The 23,390-nt window shown below is 42.8% G+C and overlaps 1 protein-coding gene across 3 annotated transcripts in view; it reads right to left on the reverse strand.

Annotated features, from left to right (window-relative positions):
* Window positions 1-23,390, reverse strand: part of LOC139382024 (disks large homolog 5-like) — a 152,594-nt gene that overhangs the window by 22,098 nt on the left and 107,106 nt on the right. For all 3 annotated transcript variants that reach the window (XM_071125952.1, XM_071125953.1, XM_071125954.1), the window contains exons 20-23: window positions 21,540-22,406; window positions 21,171-21,291; window positions 20,718-20,865; window positions 20,396-20,523 (exon numbers count right to left, since the gene is read on the reverse strand). In XM_071125952.1, the coding sequence (XP_070982053.1) occupies window positions 20,396-20,523; window positions 20,718-20,865; window positions 21,171-21,291; window positions 21,540-22,406 (1,264 nt within the window). The remainder of the gene's footprint in view (window positions 1-20,395; window positions 20,524-20,717; window positions 20,866-21,170; window positions 21,292-21,539; window positions 22,407-23,390) is intronic.

Genomic DNA, 23,390 nt, shown 5'->3' on the forward strand with positions numbered 1-23,390 from the left:
TCCCCTCACCTCTGTGGATCAGAGTGTCTGCTAAATGACTAAAATGTATCCACTCACCTCTGTAAGTGGCTGTGGATCAGAGTGTCTGCTAAATGACTAAAATGTATCCACTCACCTCTGTGGATCAGAGTGTCTGCTAAATGACTAAAATGTATCCACTCACCTCTGTAAGTGACTGTGGATCAGAGTGTCTGCTAAATGACTAAAATGTATCCACTCACCTCTGTAAGTGACTCTGGATCAGAGTGTCTGCTAAATGACTAAAATGTATCCACTCACCTCTGTAAGTGACTCTGGATCAGAGTGTCTGCTAAATTACTAAAATGTATCCACTCACCTCTGTAAGTGACTCTGGATCAGAGTGTCTGCTAAATGACTAAAATGTATCCCCTCACCTCTGTAAGTGGCTGTGGATCAGAGTGTCTGCTAAATGACTAAAATGTATCCACTCACCTCTGTAAGTGGCTGTGGATCAGAGTGTCTGCTAAATGACTAAAATGTATCCACTCACCTCTGTGGATCAGAGTGTCTGCTAAATGACTAAAATGTATCCACTCACCTCTGTGGATCAGAGTGTCTGCTAAATGACTAAAATGTATCCCCTCACCTCTGTGGATCAGAGTGTCTGCTAAATGACTAAAATGTATCCACTCACCTCTGTGGATCAGAGTGTCTGCTAAATGACTAAAATGTATCCCCTCACCTCTGTGGATCAGAGTGTCTGCTAAATGACTCAAATGTATCCCCTCACCTCTGTGGATCAGAGTGTCTGCTAAATGACTAAAATGTATCCCCTCACCTCTGTGGATCAGAGTGTCTGCTGAATGACTAAAATGTATCCCCTCACCTCTGTGGATCAGAGTGTCTGCTAAATGACTAAAATGTATCCCCTCACCTCTGTGGATCAGAGTGTCTGCTAAATGACTAAAATGTATCCCCTCACCTCTGTGGATCAGAGTGTCTGCTAAATGACTAAAATGTATCCCCTCACCTCTGTGGATCAGAGTGTCTGCTAAATGACTAAAATGTATCCCCTCACCTCTGTGGATCAGAGTGTCTGCTAAATGACTAAAATGTATCCCCTCACCTCTGTGGATCAGAGTGTTTGCTAAATGACTAAAATGTATCCCCTCACCTCTGTGGATCAGAGTGTTTGCTAAATGACTAAAATGTATCCCCTCACCTCTGTGGATCAGAGTGTCTGCTAAATGACTAAAATGTATCCACTCACCTCTGTAAGTGACTGTGGATCAGAGTGTCTGCTAAATGACTAAAATGTATCCCCTCACCTCTGTAAGTGGCTGTGGATCAGAGTGTCTGCTAAATGACTAAAATGTATCCACTCACCTCTGTGGATCAGAGTGTCTGCTAAATGACTAAAATGTATCCACTCACCTCTGTAAGTGACTGTGGATCAGAGTGTCTGCTAAATGACTAAAATGTATCCACTCACCTCTGTAAGTGACTGTGGATCAGAGTGTCTGCTAAATGACTAAAATGTATCCACTCACCTCTGTAAGTGACTTTGGATCAGTGTCTGCTAAATGACTAAAATGTATCCACTCAACTCTGTAAGTGGCTGTGGATCAGTGTCTGCTAAATGACTAAAATGTATCCCCTCACCTCTGTGGATCAGAGTGTTTGCTAAATGACTAAAATGTATCCCCTCACCTCTGTGGATCAGAGTGTCTGCTAAATGACTAAAATGTATCCCCTCACCTCTGTAAGTGGCTGTGGATCAGAGTGTCTACTAAATGACTAAAATGTATCCACTCACCTCTGTAAGTGACTCTGGATCAGAGTGTCTGCTAAATGACTAAAATGTATCCACTCACCTCTGTAAGTGGCTGTGGATCAGAGTGTCTGCTAAATGACTAAAATGTATCCACTCACCTCTGTAAGTGACTGTGGATCAGAGTGTTTGCTAAATGACTAAAATGTATCCCCTCACCTCTGTGGATCAGAGTGTTTGCTAAATGACTAAAATGTATCCCCTCACCTCTGTGGATCAGAGTGTCTGCTAAATGACTAAAATGTATCCACTCACCTCTGTAAGTGGCTGTGGATCAGAGTGTCTGCTAAATGACTAAAATGTATCCACTCACCTCTGTGGATCAGAGTGTCTGCTAAATGACTAAAATGTATCCACTCACTTCTGTAAGTGACTGTGGATCAGAGTGTCTGCTAAATGACTAAAATGTATCCCCTCACCTCTGTAAGTGGCTGTGGATCAGAGTGTCTGCTAAATGACTAAAATGTATCCACTCACCTCTGTGGATCAGAGTATCTGCTAAATGACTAAAATGTATCCACTCACCTCTGTAAGTGACTGTGGATCAGAGTGTCTGCTAAATGACTAAAATGTATCCACTCACCTCTGTAAGTGACTGTGGATCAGAGTGTCTGCTAAATGACTAAAATGTATCCACTCACCTCTGTAAGTGACTTTGGATCAGTGTCTGCTAAATGACTAAAATGTATCCACTCACCTCTGTAAGTGGCTGTGGATCAGTGTCTGCTAAATGACTAAAATGTATCCCCTCACCTCTGTGGATCAGAGTGTTTGCTAAATGACTAAAATGTATCCCCTCACCTCTCTGGATCAGAGTGTCTGCTAAATGACTAAAATGTATCCACTCACCTCTGTAAGTGGCTGTGGATCAGAGTGTCTGCTAAATGACTAAAATGTATCCACTCACCTCTGTAAGTGACTGTGGATCAGAGTGTCTGCTAAATGACTAAAATGTATCCACTCACCTCTGTAAGTGACTGTGGATCAGAGTGTCTGCTAAATGACTAAAATGTATCCACTCACCTCTGTAAGTGACTGTAGATCAGAGTGTCTGCTAAATGACTAAAATGTATCCCCTCACCTCTGTAAGTGACTGTGGATCAGAGTGTCTGCTAAATGACTAAAATGTATCCACTGACCTCTGTAAGTGACTGTGGATCAGAGTGTCTGCTAAATGACTAAAATGTATCCACTCACCTCTGTAAGTGGCTGTGGATCAGAGTGTCTGCTAAATGACTAAAATGTATCCACTCACCTCTGTAAGTGACTGTGGATCAGAGTGTCTGCTAAATGACTAAAATGTATCCACTCACCTCTGTAAGTGACTGTGGATCAGTGTCTGCTAAATGACTAAAATGTATCCCCTCACCTCTGTGGATCAGAGTGTCTGCTAAATGCCTAAAATGTATCCACTCACCTCTGTGGATCAGAGTGTCTGCTAAATGACTAAAATGTATCCACTCACCTCTGTGGATCAGAGTGTCTGCTAAATGACTAAAATGTATCCACTCACCTCTGTAAGTGGCTGTGGATCAGAGTGTCTGCTAAATGACTAAAATGTATCCACTTACCTCTGTAAGTGGCTGTGGATCAGAGTGTCTGCTAAATGACTAAAATGTATCCACTCACCTCTGTAAGTGACTGTGGATCAGAGTGTCTGCTAAATGACTAAAATGTATCCACTCACCTCTGTAAGTGACTGTGGATCAGAGTGTCTGCTAAATGACTAAAATATATCCACTCACCTCTGTGGATCAGAGTGTCTGCTAAATGACTAAAATGTATCCACTCACCTCTGTAAGTGACTGTGGATCAGTGTCTGCTAAATGACTAAAATGTATCCACTCACATCTGTGGATCAGAGTGTCTGCTAAATGACTAAAATGTATCCACTCACCTCTGTAAGTGGCTGTGGATCAATGTCTGCTAAATGACTCAAATGTATCCACTCACCTCTGTGGATCAGAGTGTGTGCTAAATGACTAAAATGTATCCACTCACCTCTGTAAGTGACTGTGGATCAGTGTCTTCTAAATGACTAAAATGTATCCACTCACCTCTGTAAGTGACTGTGGATCAGTGTCTGCTAAATGACTAAAATGTATCCACTCACGTCTGTAAGTGGCTGTGGATCAATGTCTGCTAAATGACTAAAATGTATCCACTCACCTCTGTGGATCAGAGTGTGTGCTAAATGACTAAAATGTATCCACTCACCTCTGTAAGTGACTGTGGATCAGTGTCTTCTAAATGACTAAAATGTATCCACTCACCTCTGTAAGTGACTGTGGATCAGTGTCTGCTAAATGACTAAAATGTATCCACTCACCTCTGTAAGTGACTGTGGATCAGTGTCTGCTAAATGACTAAAATGTATCCACTCACCTCTGTAAGTGACTGTGGATCAGTGTCTTCTAAATGACTAAAATGTATCCACTCACCTCTGTAAGTGACTGTGGATCAGAGTGTCTGCTAAATGACTAAAATGTATCCACTCACCTCTGTAAGTGACTCTGGATCAGAGTGTCTGCTAAATGACTAAAATGTATCCACTCACCTCTGTAAGTGACTGTGGATCAGAGTGTCTGCTAAATGACTAAAATGTATCCACTCACCTCTGTAAGTGACTGTGGATCAGTGTCTGCTAAATGACTAAAATGTATCCCCTCACCTCTGTAAGTGACTGTGGATCAGAGTGTCTGCTAAATGACTAAAATGTATCCCCTCACCTCTGTAAGTGACTGTGGATCAGAGTGTCTGCTAAATGACTAAAATGTATCCACTCACCTCTGTAAGTGACTGTGGATCAGTGTCTGCTAAATGACTAAAATGTATCTCCTCACCTCTGTGGATCAGAGTGTCTGCTAAATGACTAAAATGTATCCACTCACCTCTGTGGATCAGAGTGTCTGCTAAATGACTAAAATGTATCCACTCACCTCTGTGGATCAGAGTGTCTGCTAAATGACTAAAATGTATCCACTCACCTCTGTAAGTGGCTGTGGATCAGAGTGTCTGCTAAATGACTAAAATGTATCCACTCACCTCTGTAAGTGACTGTGGATCAGTGTCTGCTAAATGACTAAAATGTATCCACTCACCTCTGTAAGTGACTGTGGATCAGAGTGTCTGCTAAATGACTAAAATGTATCCACTCACCTCTGTAAGTGACTCTGGATCAGTGTCTGCTAAATGACTAAAATGTATCCACTCACCTCTGTAAGTGACTGTGGATCAGAGTGTCTGCTAAATGACTAAAATGTATCCACTCACCTCTGTAAGTGGCTGTGGATCAGAGTGTCTGCTAAATGACTAAAATGTATCCACTCACCTCTGTAAGTGACTGTGGATCAGAGTGTCTGCTAAATGACTAAAATGTATCCACTTACCTCTGTAAGTGGCTGTGGATCAGAGTGTCTGCTAAATGACTAAAATGTATCCACTCACCTCTGTAAGTGACTGTGGATCAGAGTGTCTGCTAAATGACTAAAATGTATCCACTCACCTCTGTAAGTGACTGTGGATCAGAGTGTCTGCGAAATGACTAAAATATATCCACTCACCTCTGTGGATCAGAGTGTCTGCTAAATGACTAAAATGTATCCACTCACCTCTGTAAGTGACTGTGGATCAGTGTCTGCTAAATGACTAAAATGTATCCACTCACCTCTGTGGATCAGAGTGTCTGCTAAATGACTAAAATGTATCCACTCACCTCTGTAAGTGACTGTGGATCAGTGTCTTCTAAATGACTAAAATGTATCCACTCACCTCTGTAAGTGACTGTGGATCAGTGTCTGCTAAATGACTAAAATGTATCCACTCACCTCTGTGGATCAGAGTGTCTGCTAAATGACTAAAATGTATCCACTCACCTCTGTAAGTGACTGTGGATCAGTGTCTTCTAAATGACTAAAATGTATCCACTCACCTCTGTAAGTGACTGTGGATCAGTGTCTGCTAAATGACTAAAATGTATCCACTCACCTCTGTAAGTGACTGTGGATCAGTGTCTGCTAAATGACTAAAATGTATCCACTCACCTCTGTAAGTGACTGTGGATCAGTGTCTTCTAAATGACTAAAATGTATCCACTCACCTCTGTAAGTGACTGTGGATCAGAGTGTCTGCTAAATGACTAAAATGTATCCACTCACCTCTGTAAGTGACTGTGGATCAGTGTCTGCTAAATGACTAAAATGTATCCCCTCACCTCTGTAAGTGGCTGTGGATCAGAGTGTCTGCTAAATGACTAAAATGTATCCACTCACCTCTGTAAGTGACTCTGGATCAGAGTGTCTGCTAAATGACTAAAATGTATCCACTCACCTCTGTAAGTGGCTGTGGATCAGAGTGTCTGCTAAATGACTAAAATGTATCCACTCACCTCTGTAAGTGACTGTGGATCAGAGTGTCTGCTAAATGACTAAAATGTATCCACTCACCTCTGTAAGTGACTGTGGATCAGAGTGTCTGCTAAATGACTAAAATGTATACACTCACCTCTGTAAGTGACTGTGGATCAGAGTGTCTGCTAAATGACTAAAATGTATCCCCTCACCTCTGTAAGTGACTGTGGATCAGAGTGTCTGCTAAATGACTAAAATGTATACACTCACCTCTGTAAGTGACTGTGGATCAGAGTGTCTGCTAAATGACTAAAATGTATCCCCTCACCTCTGTAAGTGACTGTGAATCAGAGTGTCTGCTAAATGACTAAAATGTCTCCACTCACCTCTGTGGATCAGAGTGTGTGCTAAATGACTAAAATGTATCCACTCACCTCTGTAAGTGACTGTGGATCAGTGTCTTCTAAATGACTAAAATGTATCCACTCACCTCTGTAAGTGACTGTGGATCAGTGTCTGCTAAATGACTAAAATGTATCCACTCACCTCTGTAAGTGGCTGTGGATCAATGTCTGCTAAATGACTAAAATGTATCCACTCACCTCTGTGGATCAGAGTGTGTGCTAAATGACTAAAATGTATCCACTCACCTCTGTAAGTGACTGTGGATCAGTGTCTTCTAAATGACTAAAATGTATCCACTCACCTCTGTAAGTGACTGTGGATCAGTGTCTGCTAAATGACTAAAATGTATCCACTCACCTCTGTAAGTGACTGTGGATCAGTGTCTGCTAAATGACTAAAATGTATCCACTCACCTCTGTAAGTGACTGTGGATCAGTGTCTTCTAAATGACTAAAATGTATCCACTCACCTCTGTAAGTGACTGTGGATCAGAGTGTCTGCTAAATGACTAAAATGTATCCACTCACCTCTGTAAGTGACTCTGGATCAGAGTGTCTGCTAAATGACTAAAATGTATCCACTCACCTCTGTAAGTGACTGTGGATCAGAGTGTCTGCTAAATGACTAAAATGTATCCACTCACCTCTGTAAGTGACTGTGGATCAGTGTCTGCTAAATGACTAAAATGTATCCCCTCACCTCTGTAAGTGACTGTGGATCAGAGTGTCTGCTAAATGACTAAAATGTATCCCCTCACCTCTGTAAGTGACTGTGGATCAGAGTGTCTGCTAAATGACTAAAATGTATCCACTCACCTCTGTAAGTGACTGTGGATCAGTGTCTGCTAAATGACTAAAATGTATCTCCTCACCTCTGTGGATCAGAGTGTCTGCTAAATGACTAAAATGTATCCACTCACCTCTGTGGATCAGAGTGTCTGCTAAATGACTAAAATGTATCCACTCACCTCTGTGGATCAGAGTGTCTGCTAAATGACTAAAATGTATCCACTCACCTCTGTAAGTGGCTGTGGATCAGAGTGTCTGCTAAATGACTAAAATGTATCCACTCACCTCTGTAAGTGACTGTGGATCAGTGTCTGCTAAATGACTAAAATGTATCCACTCACCTCTGTAAGTGACTGTGGATCAGAGTGTCTGCTAAATGACTAAAATGTATCCACTCACCTCTGTAAGTGACTCTGGATCAGTGTCTGCTAAATGACTAAAATGTATCCACTCACCTCTGTAAGTGACTGTGGATCAGAGTGTCTGCTAAATGACTAAAATGTATCCACTCACCTCTGTAAGTGGCTGTGGATCAGAGTGTCTGCTAAATGACTAAAATGTATCCACTCACCTCTGTAAGTGACTGTGGATCAGAGTGTCTGCTAAATGACTAAAATGTATCCACTCACCTCTGTAAGTGGCTGTGGATCAGAGTGTCTGCTAAATGACTAAAATGTATCCACTCACCTCTGTAAGTGACTGTGGATCAGTGTCTGCTAAATGACTAAAATGTATCTCCTCACCTCTGTGGATCAGAGTGTCTGCTAAATGACTAAAATGTATCCACTCACCTCTGTGGATCAGAGTGTCTGCTAAATGACTAAAATGTATCCACTCACCTCTGTGGATCAGAGTGTCTGCTAAATGACTAAAATGTATCCACTCACCTCTGTAAGTGGCTGTGGATCAGAGTGTCTGCTAAATGACTAAAATGTATCCACTCACCTCTGTAAGTGACTGTGGATCAGTGTCTGCTAAATGACTAAAATGTATCCACTCACCTCTGTAAGTGACTGTGGATCAGAGTGTCTGCTAAATGACTAAAATGTATCCACTCACCTCTGTAAGTGACTCTGGATCAGTGTCTGCTAAATGACTAAAATGTATCCACTCACCTCTGTAAGTGACTGTGGATCAGAGTGTCTGCTAAATGACTAAAATGTATCCACTCACCTCTGTAAGTGGCTGTGGATCAGAGTGTCTGCTAAATGACTAAAATGTATCCACTCACCTCTGTAAGTGACTGTGGATCAGAGTGTCTGCTAAATGACTAAAATGTATCCACTTACCTCTGTAAGTGGCTGTGGATCAGAGTGTCTGCTAAATGACTAAAATGTATCCACTCACCTCTGTAAGTGACTGTGGATCAGAGTGTCTGCTAAATGACTAAAATGTATCCACTCACCTCTGTAAGTGACTGTGGATCAGAGTGTCTGCGAAATGACTAAAATATATCCACTCACCTCTGTGGATCAGAGTGTCTGCTAAATGACTAAAATGTATCCACTCACCTCTGTAAGTGACTGTGGATCAGTGTCTGCTAAATGACTAAAATGTATCCACTCACCTCTGTGGATCAGAGTGTCTGCTAAATGACTAAAATGTATCCACTCACCTCTGTAAGTGACTGTGGATCAGTGTCTTCTAAATGACTAAAATGTATCCACTCACCTCTGTAAGTGACTGTGGATCAGTGTCTGCTAAATGACTAAAATGTATCCACTCACCTCTGTGGATCAGAGTGTCTGCTAAATGACTAAAATGTATCCACTCACCTCTGTAAGTGACTGTGGATCAGTGTCTTCTAAATGACTAAAATGTATCCACTCACCTCTGTAAGTGACTGTGGATCAGTGTCTGCTAAATGACTAAAATGTATCCACTCACCTCTGTAAGTGACTGTGGATCAGTGTCTGCTAAATGACTAAAATGTATCCACTCACCTCTGTAAGTGACTGTGGATCAGTGTCTTCTAAATGACTAAAATGTATCCACTCACCTCTGTAAGTGACTGTGGATCAGAGTGTCTGCTAAATGACTAAAATGTATCCACTCACCTCTGTAAGTGACTGTGGATCAGTGTCTGCTAAATGACTAAAATGTATCCCCTCACCTCTGTAAGTGGCTGTGGATCAGAGTGTCTGCTAAATGACTAAAATGTATCCACTCACCTCTGTAAGTGACTCTGGATCAGAGTGTCTGCTAAATGACTAAAATGTATCCACTCACCTCTGTAAGTGGCTGTGGATCAGAGTGTCTGCTAAATGACTAAAATGTATCCACTCACCTCTGTAAGTGACTGTGGATCAGAGTGTCTGCTAAATGACTAAAATGTATCCACTCACCTCTGTAAGTGACTGTGGATCAGAGTGTCTGCTAAATGACTAAAATGTATACACTCACCTCTGTAAGTGACTGTGGATCAGAGTGTCTGCTAAATGACTAAAATGTATCCCCTCACCTCTGTAAGTGACTGTGGATCAGAGTGTCTGCTAAATGACTAAAATGTATACACTCACCTCTGTAAGTGACTGTGGATCAGAGTGTCTGCTAAATGACTAAAATGTATCCCCTCACCTCTGTAAGTGACTGTGAATCAGAGTGTCTGCTAAATGACTAAAATGTCTCCACTCACCTCTGTAAGTGACTGTGGATCAGAGTGTCTGCTAAATGACTAAAATGTATCCACTCACCTCTGTAAGTGGCTGTGGATCAGAGTGTCTGCTAAATGACTAAAATGTATCCACTCACCTCTGTAAGTGACTGTGGATCAGTGTCTGCTAAATGACTAAAATGTATCCCCTCACCTCTGTGGATCAGAGTGTCTGCTAAATGACTAAAACGTATCCACTCACCTCTGTGGATCAGAGTGTCTGCTAAATGACTAAAATGTATCCACTCACCTCTGTAAGTGACTGTGGATCAGTGTCTGCTAAATGACTAAAATGTATCCCCTCACCTCTGTGGATCAGAGTGTCTGCTAAATGACTAAAATGTATCCACTCACCTCTGTGGATCAGAGTGTCTGCTAAATGACTAAAATGTATCCACTCACCTCTGTAAGTGACTGTGGATCAGTGTCTTCTAAATGACTAAAATGTATCCACTCACCTCTGTAAGTGAATGTGGATCAGAGTGTCTGCTAAATGACTAAAATGTATCCACTCACCTCTGTAAGTGACTCTGGATCAGTGTCTGCTAAATGACTAAAATGTATCCACTCACCTCTGTAAGTGACTGTGGATCAGAGTGTCTGCTAAATGACTAAAATGTATCCACTCACCTCTGTAAGTGGCTGTGGATCAGAGTGTCTGCTAAATGACTAAAATGTATCCACTCACCTCTGTAAGTGACTGTGGATCAGAGTGTCTGCTAAATGACTAAAATGTATCCACTTACCTCTGTAAGTGGCTGTGGATCAGAGTGTCTGCTAAATGACTAAAATGTATCCACTCACCTCTGTAAGTGACTGTGGATCAGAGTGTCTGCTAAATGACTAAAATGTATCCACTCACCTCTGTAAGTGACTGTGGATCAGAGTGTCTGCGAAATGACTAAAATATATCCACTCACCTCTGTGGATCAGAGTGTCTGCTAAATGACTAAAATGTATCCACTCACCTCTGTAAGTGACTGTGGATCAGTGTCTGCTAAATGACTAAAATGTATCCACTCACCTCTGTGGATCAGAGTGTCTGCTAAATGACTAAAATGTATCCACTCACCTCTGTAAGTGACTGTGGATCAGTGTCTTCTAAATGACTAAAATGTATCCACTCACCTCTGTAAGTGACTGTGGATCAGTGTCTGCTAAATGACTAAAATGTATCCACTCACCTCTGTAAGTGACTGTGGATCAGTGTCTGCTAAATGACTAAAATGTATCCACTCACCTCTGTAAGTGACTGTGGATCAGTGTCTTCTAAATGACTAAAATGTATCCACTCACCTCTGTAAGTGACTGTGGATCAGAGTGTCTGCTAAATGACTAAAATGTATCCACTCACCTCTGTAAGTGACTCTGGATCAGAGTGTCTGCTAAATGACTAAAATGTATCCACTCACCTCTGTAAGTGACTGTGGATCAGAGTGTCTGCTAAATGACTAAAATGTATCCACTCACCTCTGTAAGTGACTGTGGATCAGTGTCTGCTAAATGACTAAAATGTATCCCCTCACCTCTGTAAGTGGCTGTGGATCAGAGTGTCTGCTAAATGACTAAAATGTTTCCACTCACCTCTGTAAGTGACTCTGGATCAGAGTGTCTGCTAAATGACTAAAATGTATCCACTCACCTCTGTAAGTGGCTGTGGATCAGAGTGTCTGCTAAATGACTAAAATGTATCCACTCACCTCTGTAAGTGACTGTGGATCAGAGTGTCTGCTAAATGACTAAAATGTATCCACTCACCTCTGTAAGTGACTGTGGATCAGAGTGTCTGCTAAATGACTAAAATGTATACACTCACCTCTGTAAGTGACTGTGGATCAGAGTGTCTGCTAAATGACTAAAATGTATCCCCTCACCTCTGTAAGTGACTGTGAATCAGAGTGTCTGCTAAATGACTAAAATGTATCCACTCACCTCTGTAAGTGACTGTGGATCAGAGTGTCTGCTAAATGACTAAAATGTATCCACTCACCTCTGTAAGTGGCTGTGGATCAGAGTGTCTGCTAAATGACTAAAATGTATCCACTCACCTCTGTAAGTGACTGTGAATCAGTGTCTGCTAAATGACTAAAATGTATCCCCTCACCTCTGTGGATCAGAGTGTCTGCTAAATGACTAAAATGTATCCACTCACCTCTGTGGATCAGAGTGTCTGCTAAATGACTAAAATGTATCCACTCACCTCTGTAAGTGACTGTGGATCAGTGTCTGCTAAATGACTAAAATGTATCCCCTCACCTCTGTGGATCAGAGTGTCTGCTAAATGACTAAAATGTATCCACTCACCTCTGTGGATCAGAGTGTCTGCTAAATGACTAAAATGTATCCACTCACCTCTGTAAGTGACTGTGGATCAGTGTCTTCTAAATGACTAAAATGTATCCACTCACCTCTGTAAGTGACTGTGGATCAGTGTCTGCTAAATGACTAAAATATATCCACTCACCTCTGTGGATCAGAGTGTCTGCTAAATGACTAAAATGTATCCACTCACCTCTGTGGATCAGAGTGTCTGCTAAATGACTAAAATGTATCCACTCACCTCTGTAAGTGGCTGTGGATCAGTGTCTGCTAAATGACTAAAATGTATCCACTCACCTCTGTGGATCAGAGTGTCTGCTAAATGACTAAAATGTATCCACTCACCTCTGTAAGTGACTGTGGATCAGTGTCTTCTAAATGACTAAAATGTATCCACTCACCTCTGTAAGTGACTGTGGATCAGTGTCTGCTAAATGACTAAAATGTATCCACTCACCTCTGTAAGTGACTGTGGATCAGTGTCTGCTAAATGACTAAAATGTATCCACTCACCTCTGTAAGTGACTGTGGATCAGTGTCTTCTAAATGACTAAAATGTATCCACTCACCTCTGTAAGTGACTGTGGATCAGAGTGTCTGCTAAATGACTAAAATGTATCCACTCACCTCTGTAAGTGACTCTGGATCAGAGTGTCTGCTAAATGACTAAAATGTATCCACTCACCTCTGTAAGTGACTGTGGATCAGAGTGTCTGCTAAATGACTAAAATGTATCCACTCACCTCTGTAAGTGACTGTGGATCAGTGTCTGCTAAATGACTAAAATGTATCCCCTCACCTCTGTAAGTGACTGTGGATCAGAGTGTCTGCTAAATGACTAAAATGTATCCACTCACCTCTGTAAGTGGCTGTGGATCAGAGTGTCTGCTAAATGACTAAAATGTATCCACTCACCTCTGTAAGTGACTGTGGATCAGAGTGTCTGCTAAATGACTAAAATGTATCCACTCACCTCTGTAAGTGACTGTGGATCAGAGTGTCTGCTAAATGACTAAAATATATCCACTCACCTCTGTGGATCAGAGTGTCTGCTAAATGACTAAAATGTATCCACTCACCTCTGTAAGTGACTGTGGATCAGTGTCTGCTAAATGACTAAAATGTATCCACTCACCTCTGTGGATCAGAGTGTCTGCTAAATGACTAAAATGTATCCACTCACCTCTGTAAGTGGCTGTGGATCAGTGTCTGCTAAATGACTAAAATGTATCCACTCACCTCTGTGGATCAGAGTGTCTGCTAAATGACTAAAATGTATCCACTCACCTCTGTAAGTGACTGTGGATCAGTGTCTTCTAAATGACTAAAATGTATCCACTCACCTCTGTAAGTGACTGTGGATCAGAGTGTCTGCTAAATGACTAAAATGTATACACTCACCTCTGTAAGTGACTGTGGATCAGAGTGTCTGCTAAATGACTAAAATGTATCCCCTCACCTCTGTAAGTGACTGTGAATCAGAGTGTCTGCTAAATGACTAAAATGTATCCACTCACCTCTGTAAGTGACTGTGGATCAGAGTGTCTGCTAAATGACTAAAATGTATCCACTCACCTCTGTAAGTGGCTGTGGATCAGAGTGTCTGCTAAATGACTAAAATGTATCCACTCACCTCTGTAAGTGACTGTGAATCAGTGTCTGCTAAATGACTAAAATGTATCCCCTCACCTCTGTGGATCAGAGTGTCTGCTAAATGACTAAAATGTATCCACTCACCTCTGTGGATCAGAGTGTCTGCTAAATGACTAAAATGTATCCACTCACCTCTGTAAGTGACTGTGGATCAGTGTCTGCTAAATGACTAAAATGTATCCCCTCACCTCTGTGGATCAGAGTGTCTGCTAAATGACTAAAATGTATCCACTCACCTCTGTGGATCAGAGTGTCTGCTAAATGACTAAAATGTATCCACTCACCTCTGTAAGTGACTGTGGATCAGTGTCTTCTAAATGACTAAAATGTATCCACTCACCTCTGTAAGTGACTGTGGATCAGTGTCTGCTAAATGACTAAAATATATCCACTCACCTCTGTGGATCAGAGTGTCTGCTAAATGACTAAAATGTATCCACTCACCTCTGTGGATCAGAGTGTCTGCTAAATGACTAAAATGTATCCACTCACCTCTGTAAGTGGCTGTGGATCAGTGTCTGCTAAATGACTAAAATGTATCCACTCACCTCTGTGGATCAGAGTGTCTGCTAAATGACTAAAATGTATCCACTCACCTCTGTAAGTGACTGTGGATCAGTGTCTTCTAAATGACTAAAATGTATCCACTCACCTCTGTAAGTGACTGTGGATCAGTGTCTGCTAAATGACTAAAATGTATCCACTCACCTCTGTAAGTGACTGTGGATCAGTGTCTGCTAAATGACTAAAATGTATCCACTCACCTCTGTAAGTGACTGTGGATCAGTGTCTTCTAAATGACTAAAATGTATCCACTCACCTCTGTAAGTGACTGTGGATCAGAGTGTCTGCTAAATGACTAAAATGTATCCACTCACCTCTGTAAGTGACTCTGGATCAGAGTGTCTGCTAAATGACTAAAATGTATCCACTCACCTCTGTAAGTGACTGTGGATCAGAGTGTCTGCTAAATGACTAAAATGTATCCACTCACCTCTGTAAGTGACTGTGGATCAGTGTCTGCTAAATGACTAAAATGTATCCCCTCACCTCTGTAAGTGACTGTGGATCAGAGTGTCTGCTAAATGACTAAAATGTATCCACTCACCTCTGTAAGTGGCTGTGGATCAGAGTGTCTGCTAAATGACTAAAATGTATCCACTCACCTCTGTAAGTGACTGTGGATCAGAGTGTCTGCTAAATGACTAAAATGTATCCACTCACCTCTGTAAGTGACTGTGGATCAGAGTGTCTGCTAAATGACTAAAATATATCCACTCACCTCTGTGGATCAGAGTGTCTGCTAAATGACTAAAATGTATCCACTCACCTCTGTAAGTGACTGTGGATCAGTGTCTGCTAAATGACTAAAATGTATCCACTCACCTCTGTGGATCAGAGTGTCTGCTAAATGACTAAAATGTATCCACTCACCTCTGTAAGTGGCTGTGGATCAGTGTCTGCTAAATGACTAAAATGTATCCACTCACCTCTGTGGATCAGAGTGTCTGCTAAATGACTAAAATGTATCCACTCACCTCTGTAAGTGACTGTGGATCAGTGTCTTCTAAATGACTAAAATGCATCCACTCACCTCTGTAAGTGACTGTGGATCAGTGTCTGCTAAATGACTAAAATGTATCCACTCACCTCTGTAAGTGACTGTGGATCAGTGTCTGCTAAATGACTAAAATGTATCCACTCACCTCTGTAAGTGACTGTGGATCAGTGTCTTCTAAATGACTAAAATGTATCCACTCACCTCTGTAAGTGACTGTGGATCAGAGTGTCTGCTAAATGACTAAAATGTATCCACTCACCTCTGTAAGTGACTCTGGATCAGAGTGTCTGCTAAATGACTAAAATGTATCCACTCACCTCTGTAAGTGACTGTGGATCAGAGTGTCTGCTAAATGACTAAAATGTATCCAATCACCTCTGTAAGTGACTGTGGATCAGTGTCTGCTAAATGACTAAAATGTATCCCCTCACCTCTGTAAGTGACTGTGGATCAGAGTGTCTGCTAAATGACTAAAATGTATCCACCCACCTCTGTAAGTGACTCTGGATCAGTGTCTTCTAAATGACTAAAATGTATCCACTCACCTCTGTAAGTGACTGTGGATCAGAGTGTCTGCTAAATGACTAAAATGTATCCACTCACCTCTGTAAGTGACTCTGGATCAGAGTGTCTGCTAAATGACTAAAATGTATCCACTCACCTCTGTAAGTGACTGTGGATCAGAGTGTCTGCTAAATGACTAAAATGTATCCACTCACCTCTGTAAGTGACTGTGGATCAGAGTGTCTGCTAAATGACTAAAATGTATCCACTCACCTCTGTAAGTGACTGTGGATCAGTGTCTGCTAAATGACTAAAATGTATCCCCTCACCTCTGTAAGTGACTGTGGATCAGTGTCTGCTAAATGACTAAAATGTATCCACTCACCTCTGTAAGTGACTGTGGATCAGAGTGTCTGCTAAATGACTAAAATGTATCCACTCACCTCTGTAAGTGACTGTGGATCAGAGTGTCTGCTAAATGACTAAAATGTATCCACTCACCTCTGTAAGTGACTCTGGATCAGAGCGTCTGCTAAATGACTCAAATGTATCCACTCACCTCTGTAAGTGACTGTGGATCAGAGTGTCTGCTAAATGACTAAAATGTATCCCCTCACCTCTGTAAGTGGCTGTGGATCAGAGTGTCTGCTAAATGACTAAAATGTATCCACTCACCTCTGTAAGTGACTCTGGATCAGAGTGTCTGCTAAATGACTAAAATGTATCCACTCACCTCTGTAAGTGACTGTGGATCAGTGTCTTCTAAATGACTAAAATGTATCCACTCACCTCTGTAAGTGGCTGCTGATCAGAGTGTCTGCTAAATGACTAAAATGTATCCACTCACCTCTGTAAGTGACTGTGGATCAGAGTGTCTGCTAAATGACTAAAATGTATCCACTCACCTCTGTAAGTGACTGTGGATCAGTGTCTGCTAAATGACTAAAATGTATCCCCTCACCTCTGTAAGTGACTGTGGATCAGAGTGTCTGCTAAATGACTAAAATGTATCCACTCACCTCTGTAAGTGGCTGTGGATCAGAGTGTCTGCTAAATGACTAAAATGTATCCACTCACCTCTGTAAGTGACTGTGGATCAGAGTGTCTGCTAAATGACTAAAATGTATCCACTCACCTCTGTAAGTGACTGTGGATCAGAGTGTCTGCTAAATGACTAAAATATATCCACTCACCTCTGTGGATCAGAGTGTCTGCTAAATGACTAAAATGTATCCACTCACCTCTGTAAGTGACTGTGGATCAGTGTCTGCTAAATGACTAAAATGTATCCACTCACCTCTGTGGATCAGAGTGTCTGCTAAATGACTAAAATGTATCCACTCACCTCTGTAAGTGGCTGTGGATCAGTGTCTGCTAAATGACTAAAATGTATCCACTCACCTCTGTGGATCAGAGTGTCTGCTAAATGACTAAAATGTATCCACTCACCTCTGTAAGTGACTGTGGATCAGTGTCTTCTAAATGACTAAAATGTATCCATTCACCTCTGTAAGTGACTGTGGATCAGTGTCTGCTAAATGACTAAAATGTATCCACTCACCTCTGTAAGTGACTGTGGATCAGTGTCTGCTAAATGACTAAAATGTATCCACTCACCTCTGTAAGTGACTGTGGATCAGTGTCTTCTAAATGACTAAAATGTATCCACTCACCTCTGTAAGTGACTGTGGATCAGAGTGTCTGCTAAATGACTAAAATGTATCCACTCACCTCTGTAAGTGACTCTGGATCAGAGTGTCTGCTAAATGACTAAAATGTATCCACTCACCTCTGTAAGTGACTGTGGATCAGAGTGTCTGCTAAATGACTAAAATGTATCCACTCACCTCTGTAAGTGACTGTGGATCAGTGTCTGCTAAATGACTAAAATGTATCCCCTCACCTCTGTAAGTGACTGTGGATCAGAGTGTCTGCTAAATGACTAAAATGTATCCACTCACCTCTGTAAGTGACTCTGGATCAGTGTCTTCTAAATGACTAAAATGTATCCACTCACCTCTGTAAGTGACTGTGGATCAGAGTGTCTGCTAAATGACTAAAATGTATCCACTCACCTCTGTAAGTGACTCTGGATCAGAGTGTCTGCTAAATGACTAAAATGTATCCACTCACCTCTGTAAGTGACTGTGGATCAGAGTGTCTGCTAAATGACTAAAATGTATCCACTCACCTCTGTAAGTGACTGTGGATCAGTGTCTGCTAAATGACTAAAATGTATCCCCTCACCTCTGTAAGTGACTGTGGATCAGTGTCTGCTAAATGACTAAAATGTATCCACTCACCTCTGTAAGTGACTGTGGATCAGAGTGTCTGCTAAATGACTAAATTGTATCCACTCACCTCTGTAAGTGACTGTGGATCAGAGTGTCTGCTAAATGACTAAAATGTATCCACTCACCTCTGTAAGTGACTCTGGATCAGAGCGTCTGCTAAATGACTCAAATGTATCCACTCACCTCTGTAAGTGACTGTGGATCAGAGTGTCTGCTAAATGACTAAAATATATCCACTCACCTCTGTGGATCAGAGTGTCTGCTAAATGACTAAAATGTATCCACTCACCTCTGTAAGTGACTGTGGATCAGTGTCTGCTAAATGACTAAAATGTATCCACTCACCTCTGTGGATCAGAGTGTCTGCTAAATGACTAAAATGTATCCACTCACCTCTGTAAGTGGCTGTGGATCAGTGTCTGCTAAATGACTAAAATGTATCCACTCACCTCTGTGGATCAGAGTGTCTGCTAAATGACTAAAATGTATCCACTCACCTCTGTAAGTGACTGTGGATCAGTGTCTTCTAAATGACTAAAATGTATCCACTCACCTCTGTAAGTGACTGTGGATCAGTGTCTGCTAAATGACTAAAATGTATCCACTCACCTCTGTAAGTGACTGTGGATCAGTGTCTGCTAAATGACTAAAATGTATCCACTCACCTCTGTAAGTGACTGTGGATCAGTGTCTTCTAAATGACTAAAATGTATCCACTCACCTCTGTAAGTGACTGTGGATCAGAGTGTCTGCTAAATGACTAAAATGTATCCACTCACCTCTGTAAGTGACTCTGGATCAGAGTGTCTGCTAAATGACTAAAATGTATCCACTCACCTCTGTAAGTGACTGTGGATCAGAGTGTCTGCTAAATGACTAAAATGTATCCACTCACCGCTGTAAGTGACTGTGGATCAGTGTCTGCTAAATGACTAAAATGTATCCCCTCACCTCTGTAAGTGACTGTGGATCAGAGTGTCTGCTAAATGACTAAAATGTATCCACTCACCTCTGTAAGTGACTCTGGATCAGTGTCTTCTAAATGACTAAAATGTATCCACTCACCTCTGTAAGTGACTGTGGATCAGAGTGTCTGCTAAATGACTAAAATGTATCCACTCACCTCTGTAAGTGACTCTGGATCAGAGTGTCTGCTAAATGACTAAAATGTATCCACTCACCTCTGTAAGTGACTGTGGATCAGAGTGTCTGCTAAATGACTAAAATGTATCCACTCACCTCTGTAAGTGACTGTGGATCAGAGTGTCTGCTAAATGACTAAAATGTATCCACTCACCTCTGTAAGTGACTGTGGATCAGTGTCTGCTAAATGACTAAAATGTATCCCCTCACCTCTGTAAGTGACTGTGGATCAGTGTCTGCTAAATGACTAAAATGTATCCACTCACCTCTGTAAGTGACTGTGGATCAGAGTGTCTGCTAAATGACTAAAATGTATCCACTCACCTCTGTAAGTGACTGTGGATCAGAGTGTCTGCTAAATGACTAAAATGTATCCACTCACCTCTGTAAGTGACTCTGGATCAGAGCGTCTGCTAAATGACTCAAATGTATCCACTCACCTCTGTAAGTGACTGTGGATCAGAGTGTCTGCTAAATGACTAAAATGTATCCCCTCACCTCTGTAAGTGGCTGTGGATCAGAGTGTCTGCTAAATGACTAAAATGTATCCACTCACCTCTGTAAGTGACTCTGGATCAGAGTGTCTGCTAAATGACTAAAATGTATCCACTCACCTCTGTAAGTGACTGTGGATCAGTGTCTTCTAAATGACTAAAATGTATCCACTCACCTCTGTAAGTGGCTGCTGATCAGAGTGTCTGCTAAATGACTAAAATGTATCCACTCACCTCTGTAAGTGACTGTGGATCAGAGTGTCTGCTAAATGACTAAAATGTATCCACTCACCTCTGTAAGTGACTCTGGATCAGAGCGTCTGCTAAATGACTAAAATGTAAATGATTGCTGGCTCATAATGTAGAAATCTAATTATTGACTCAATAAGGTTTTTATTTTTTATTTGTTCATTCGTTCGTTCATTTGTTCGTTCACTGACCCAGTCTGGTACTGGAGGGCAGGGAGTTGGTGCTGTGTGGTGTCTGGCTACAGGGTGATGAATCTGACGTTAAGTCACCAGACCGCTTGTGGCTCAAATCCAGGCTCAGACGACCTTGGTGCTGGGGACTATAGGAGAAGAACACAGTCATCAGATTCATGCAGCGAATTATGACATATCTATGTTGAGCTATATTGTAAGATCTAGACCATTAAGTGCATTGTTGACATTAAGTTTATGTTTGAATTACTGCCTTCTAATCATGGACTGATTCAGACCTGGGATACCTGGAAATGGCTTGGCATTGAGGAGGGGTATCTACCTGGGGTGAGAGTGTGAGTGGTTGCCTGAGGTGGGTGCAGGAGGACAGTTGTGGTTTGTGTGAACGTCATGGCTCCAGGCGGTATAGACTGGGTTCCTCATCACAGCGGTGACAGCAGGACACGGGGCTAGACCTCTGTGTCCGGGGTCTGGATGACCAAAAACAAGGACATTTACATTTTAGTCATGAAGCAGACACTCTTATACAGCTCTTATAAGTTAGACGCAATAAGGAAAAAAAAAAAGACATGGTCACAATCATCACAATTCAAAAGAGACGCTATCTGTTAAATCAGGGCCAGTAAGGGTTAAGAAAACAGGAAATGAAAGAGATCAGGTGCAATATCACACCTGTACTGAAACACAGTGGAGAAAACAAGATAAGAAGATGCATCTTTAATGAGATAATCTAATATACAATTACTTGTTCAGATAGTTGTAACAGGAGACTTACGTGCAGTCATGGTGCTGCTGTATCCTGGTGGTACCAAAGGCATGCTGTAACGATGAGAGCGCATGGGAGAGAAACGCACCAAGTCCACCGGCTCTGGAGACGCCTCGTCATTAGAGAAACTCTGGACGCACAGTAAAGACGGACAGGAACTATCAGCTCTAGTAACACACACTGACACGGCATGCAGCGTATGGAAAACACAGGAGTTCATTGCAGAGTTAATATTTGCTGCGTGTAATGGCAAATCAATAAGAATATCAACATCGTACCAAAAGGAAACTTGGAAAGTTTGGCTAAGCACAGCCACAGGGCTCAATTAATTAATCAACCAAACAATCAATCAACCAATCAATCAGGAATGTTAATTACCTGGATAGGGATGTGGATGTGTAGAGGGGTCATGTTCCGGCGTAACGCAGGGGCTGATTTGGGACGGTACCTTCTCCTGTCCAGCTCCTCCCCCCTCTGCCTGCTTACATCCTCATCACATGACTTCCTGGAGCTGATGATTGGCTGCATCCCCTCTCCAGGAGGGTCTATGTAGTAATTGTGCTTCTCACTGTCCCCGTCTCTGTCTCGATTTTCTCTGTCTCTGTCTCTTTCCCCATCTCTGTCCCTTTCCCTATCTCCGTCTCTGTCTCGACCCTCCAGCCCCCCCCCCTCCTGTTGTTTGCCCACCAGGGGTAGGCCACCTGGGGCCTGGCCCGGGGTGGTTGGAGGGGTGCCTGTCCCTGTGGTGATGGTGGAGTCCGAGGCAGAGCTGATCTGCTGGCGGTGTTTGAACCTGAACGAATCGCTCCTCTGAGGTGGGGTGGGAGGGGTCTGCCCTATCCCCACCCCTGGCCCCACCTCAGACTGAGAGTCCTGCGGGGAGTGTTTTGATAGCTGGGACAAGGAGAGGTAGTCCAGCTTGGAGGACGCCTCGGGCCGTTTGAAGGTGTCTGCGTCGAAGATGGACTTCCTCTGCTTGGGCTTCTTATAGATGGAGAGCTGGGCACACTCGAGGATGGACGCGCCCACCAAGACTTTAGGCCAGGTGCCTCCGCTCGGCTTCTCTCTCTCTGGAGTAGTGGTGTGTCCTTCCTCTCCTCCTCTGTCTCCTCCTCTGTCTCTGTCTCCTCCTCTGTCTCTGTCACCTACTCTGTCTCTGTCATCTACTCTGTCTCTGTCTCTGTCACCTCCTCTGTCTCTGTCTCCTCCTCTGTCTCTGTCTCCTCCTCTGTCCAGCAGCGTGCTCTAAATAGAATATAACCCCAGGGTGGAAATTGATATGTTACAGTCTTACACAAATAACAACATTACAGCACACATTAAAAACAATAACTTTCAGGAGCTATTTAGAAAAAAACTACTTGACATGCATCCATTCTTCCCCCTACCTCCACATCCCTCCAACCATCCATCCATTCCTCCACATCCCTCCAACTATCCATCCATTTCTCTCCCTCCCTCCACAACCCTCCATCCCTCCATCCATTCCTCCCACACCCCTCCAAACATCCATCCATTCTTCCCCCTACCTCCACATCCCTCCAACCATCCATCCATTCCTCCACATCCCTCCAACCATCCATCCATTCCTCCACATCCCTCCAACCATCCACCCATTCCTCCCCCTCCCTCCACAACCCTCCATCCCTCCATCCATTCCTCCCACACCCCTCCAACCATCCATCCATTCCTCCCCCTCCCTCCACAACCCTCCATCCCTCCATCCATTCCTCCCACACCCCTCCAACCATCCATCCATTCCTCCCCCTCCCTCCACAACCCTCCATCCCTCCATCCATTCCTCCCACACCCCTCCAACCATCCATCCATTCCTCCCCCTCCCTCCACAACCCTCCATCCCTCCATCCATTCCTCCCACACCCCTCCGACCATCCATCCATTCCTCCCCCTCCCTCCACAACCCTCCATCCCTCCATCCATTCCTCCCACATCCCTCCAACTATCCATCCATTCTTCCCCCTACCTCCCCCTCCCTCCAAACATCCATCCATTCCTCCCCCTCCCTCCATCTATCCATCCATTCCTCCCTCCACATCCCTCCATCCATTCCTCCCCCTCCCTCCACACCCTCCATCTATCCATCCATTCTTCCTACCTCCACATCTCTCCAACCATCCATCCATTTCTCCCCCTCCCTCCACATCCCTCCAACCATCCATCCATTCCTCCCCCTTCCTCCAACCATCCATTCCTCCCCCTCCCTCCACA

This window comes from Oncorhynchus clarkii, chromosome 23 (assembly GCF_045791955.1).
Source record: "Oncorhynchus clarkii lewisi isolate Uvic-CL-2024 chromosome 23, UVic_Ocla_1.0, whole genome shotgun sequence".
In the NCBI taxonomy this organism is placed as follows: Eukaryota; Metazoa; Chordata; class Actinopteri; order Salmoniformes; family Salmonidae; genus Oncorhynchus; species Oncorhynchus clarkii.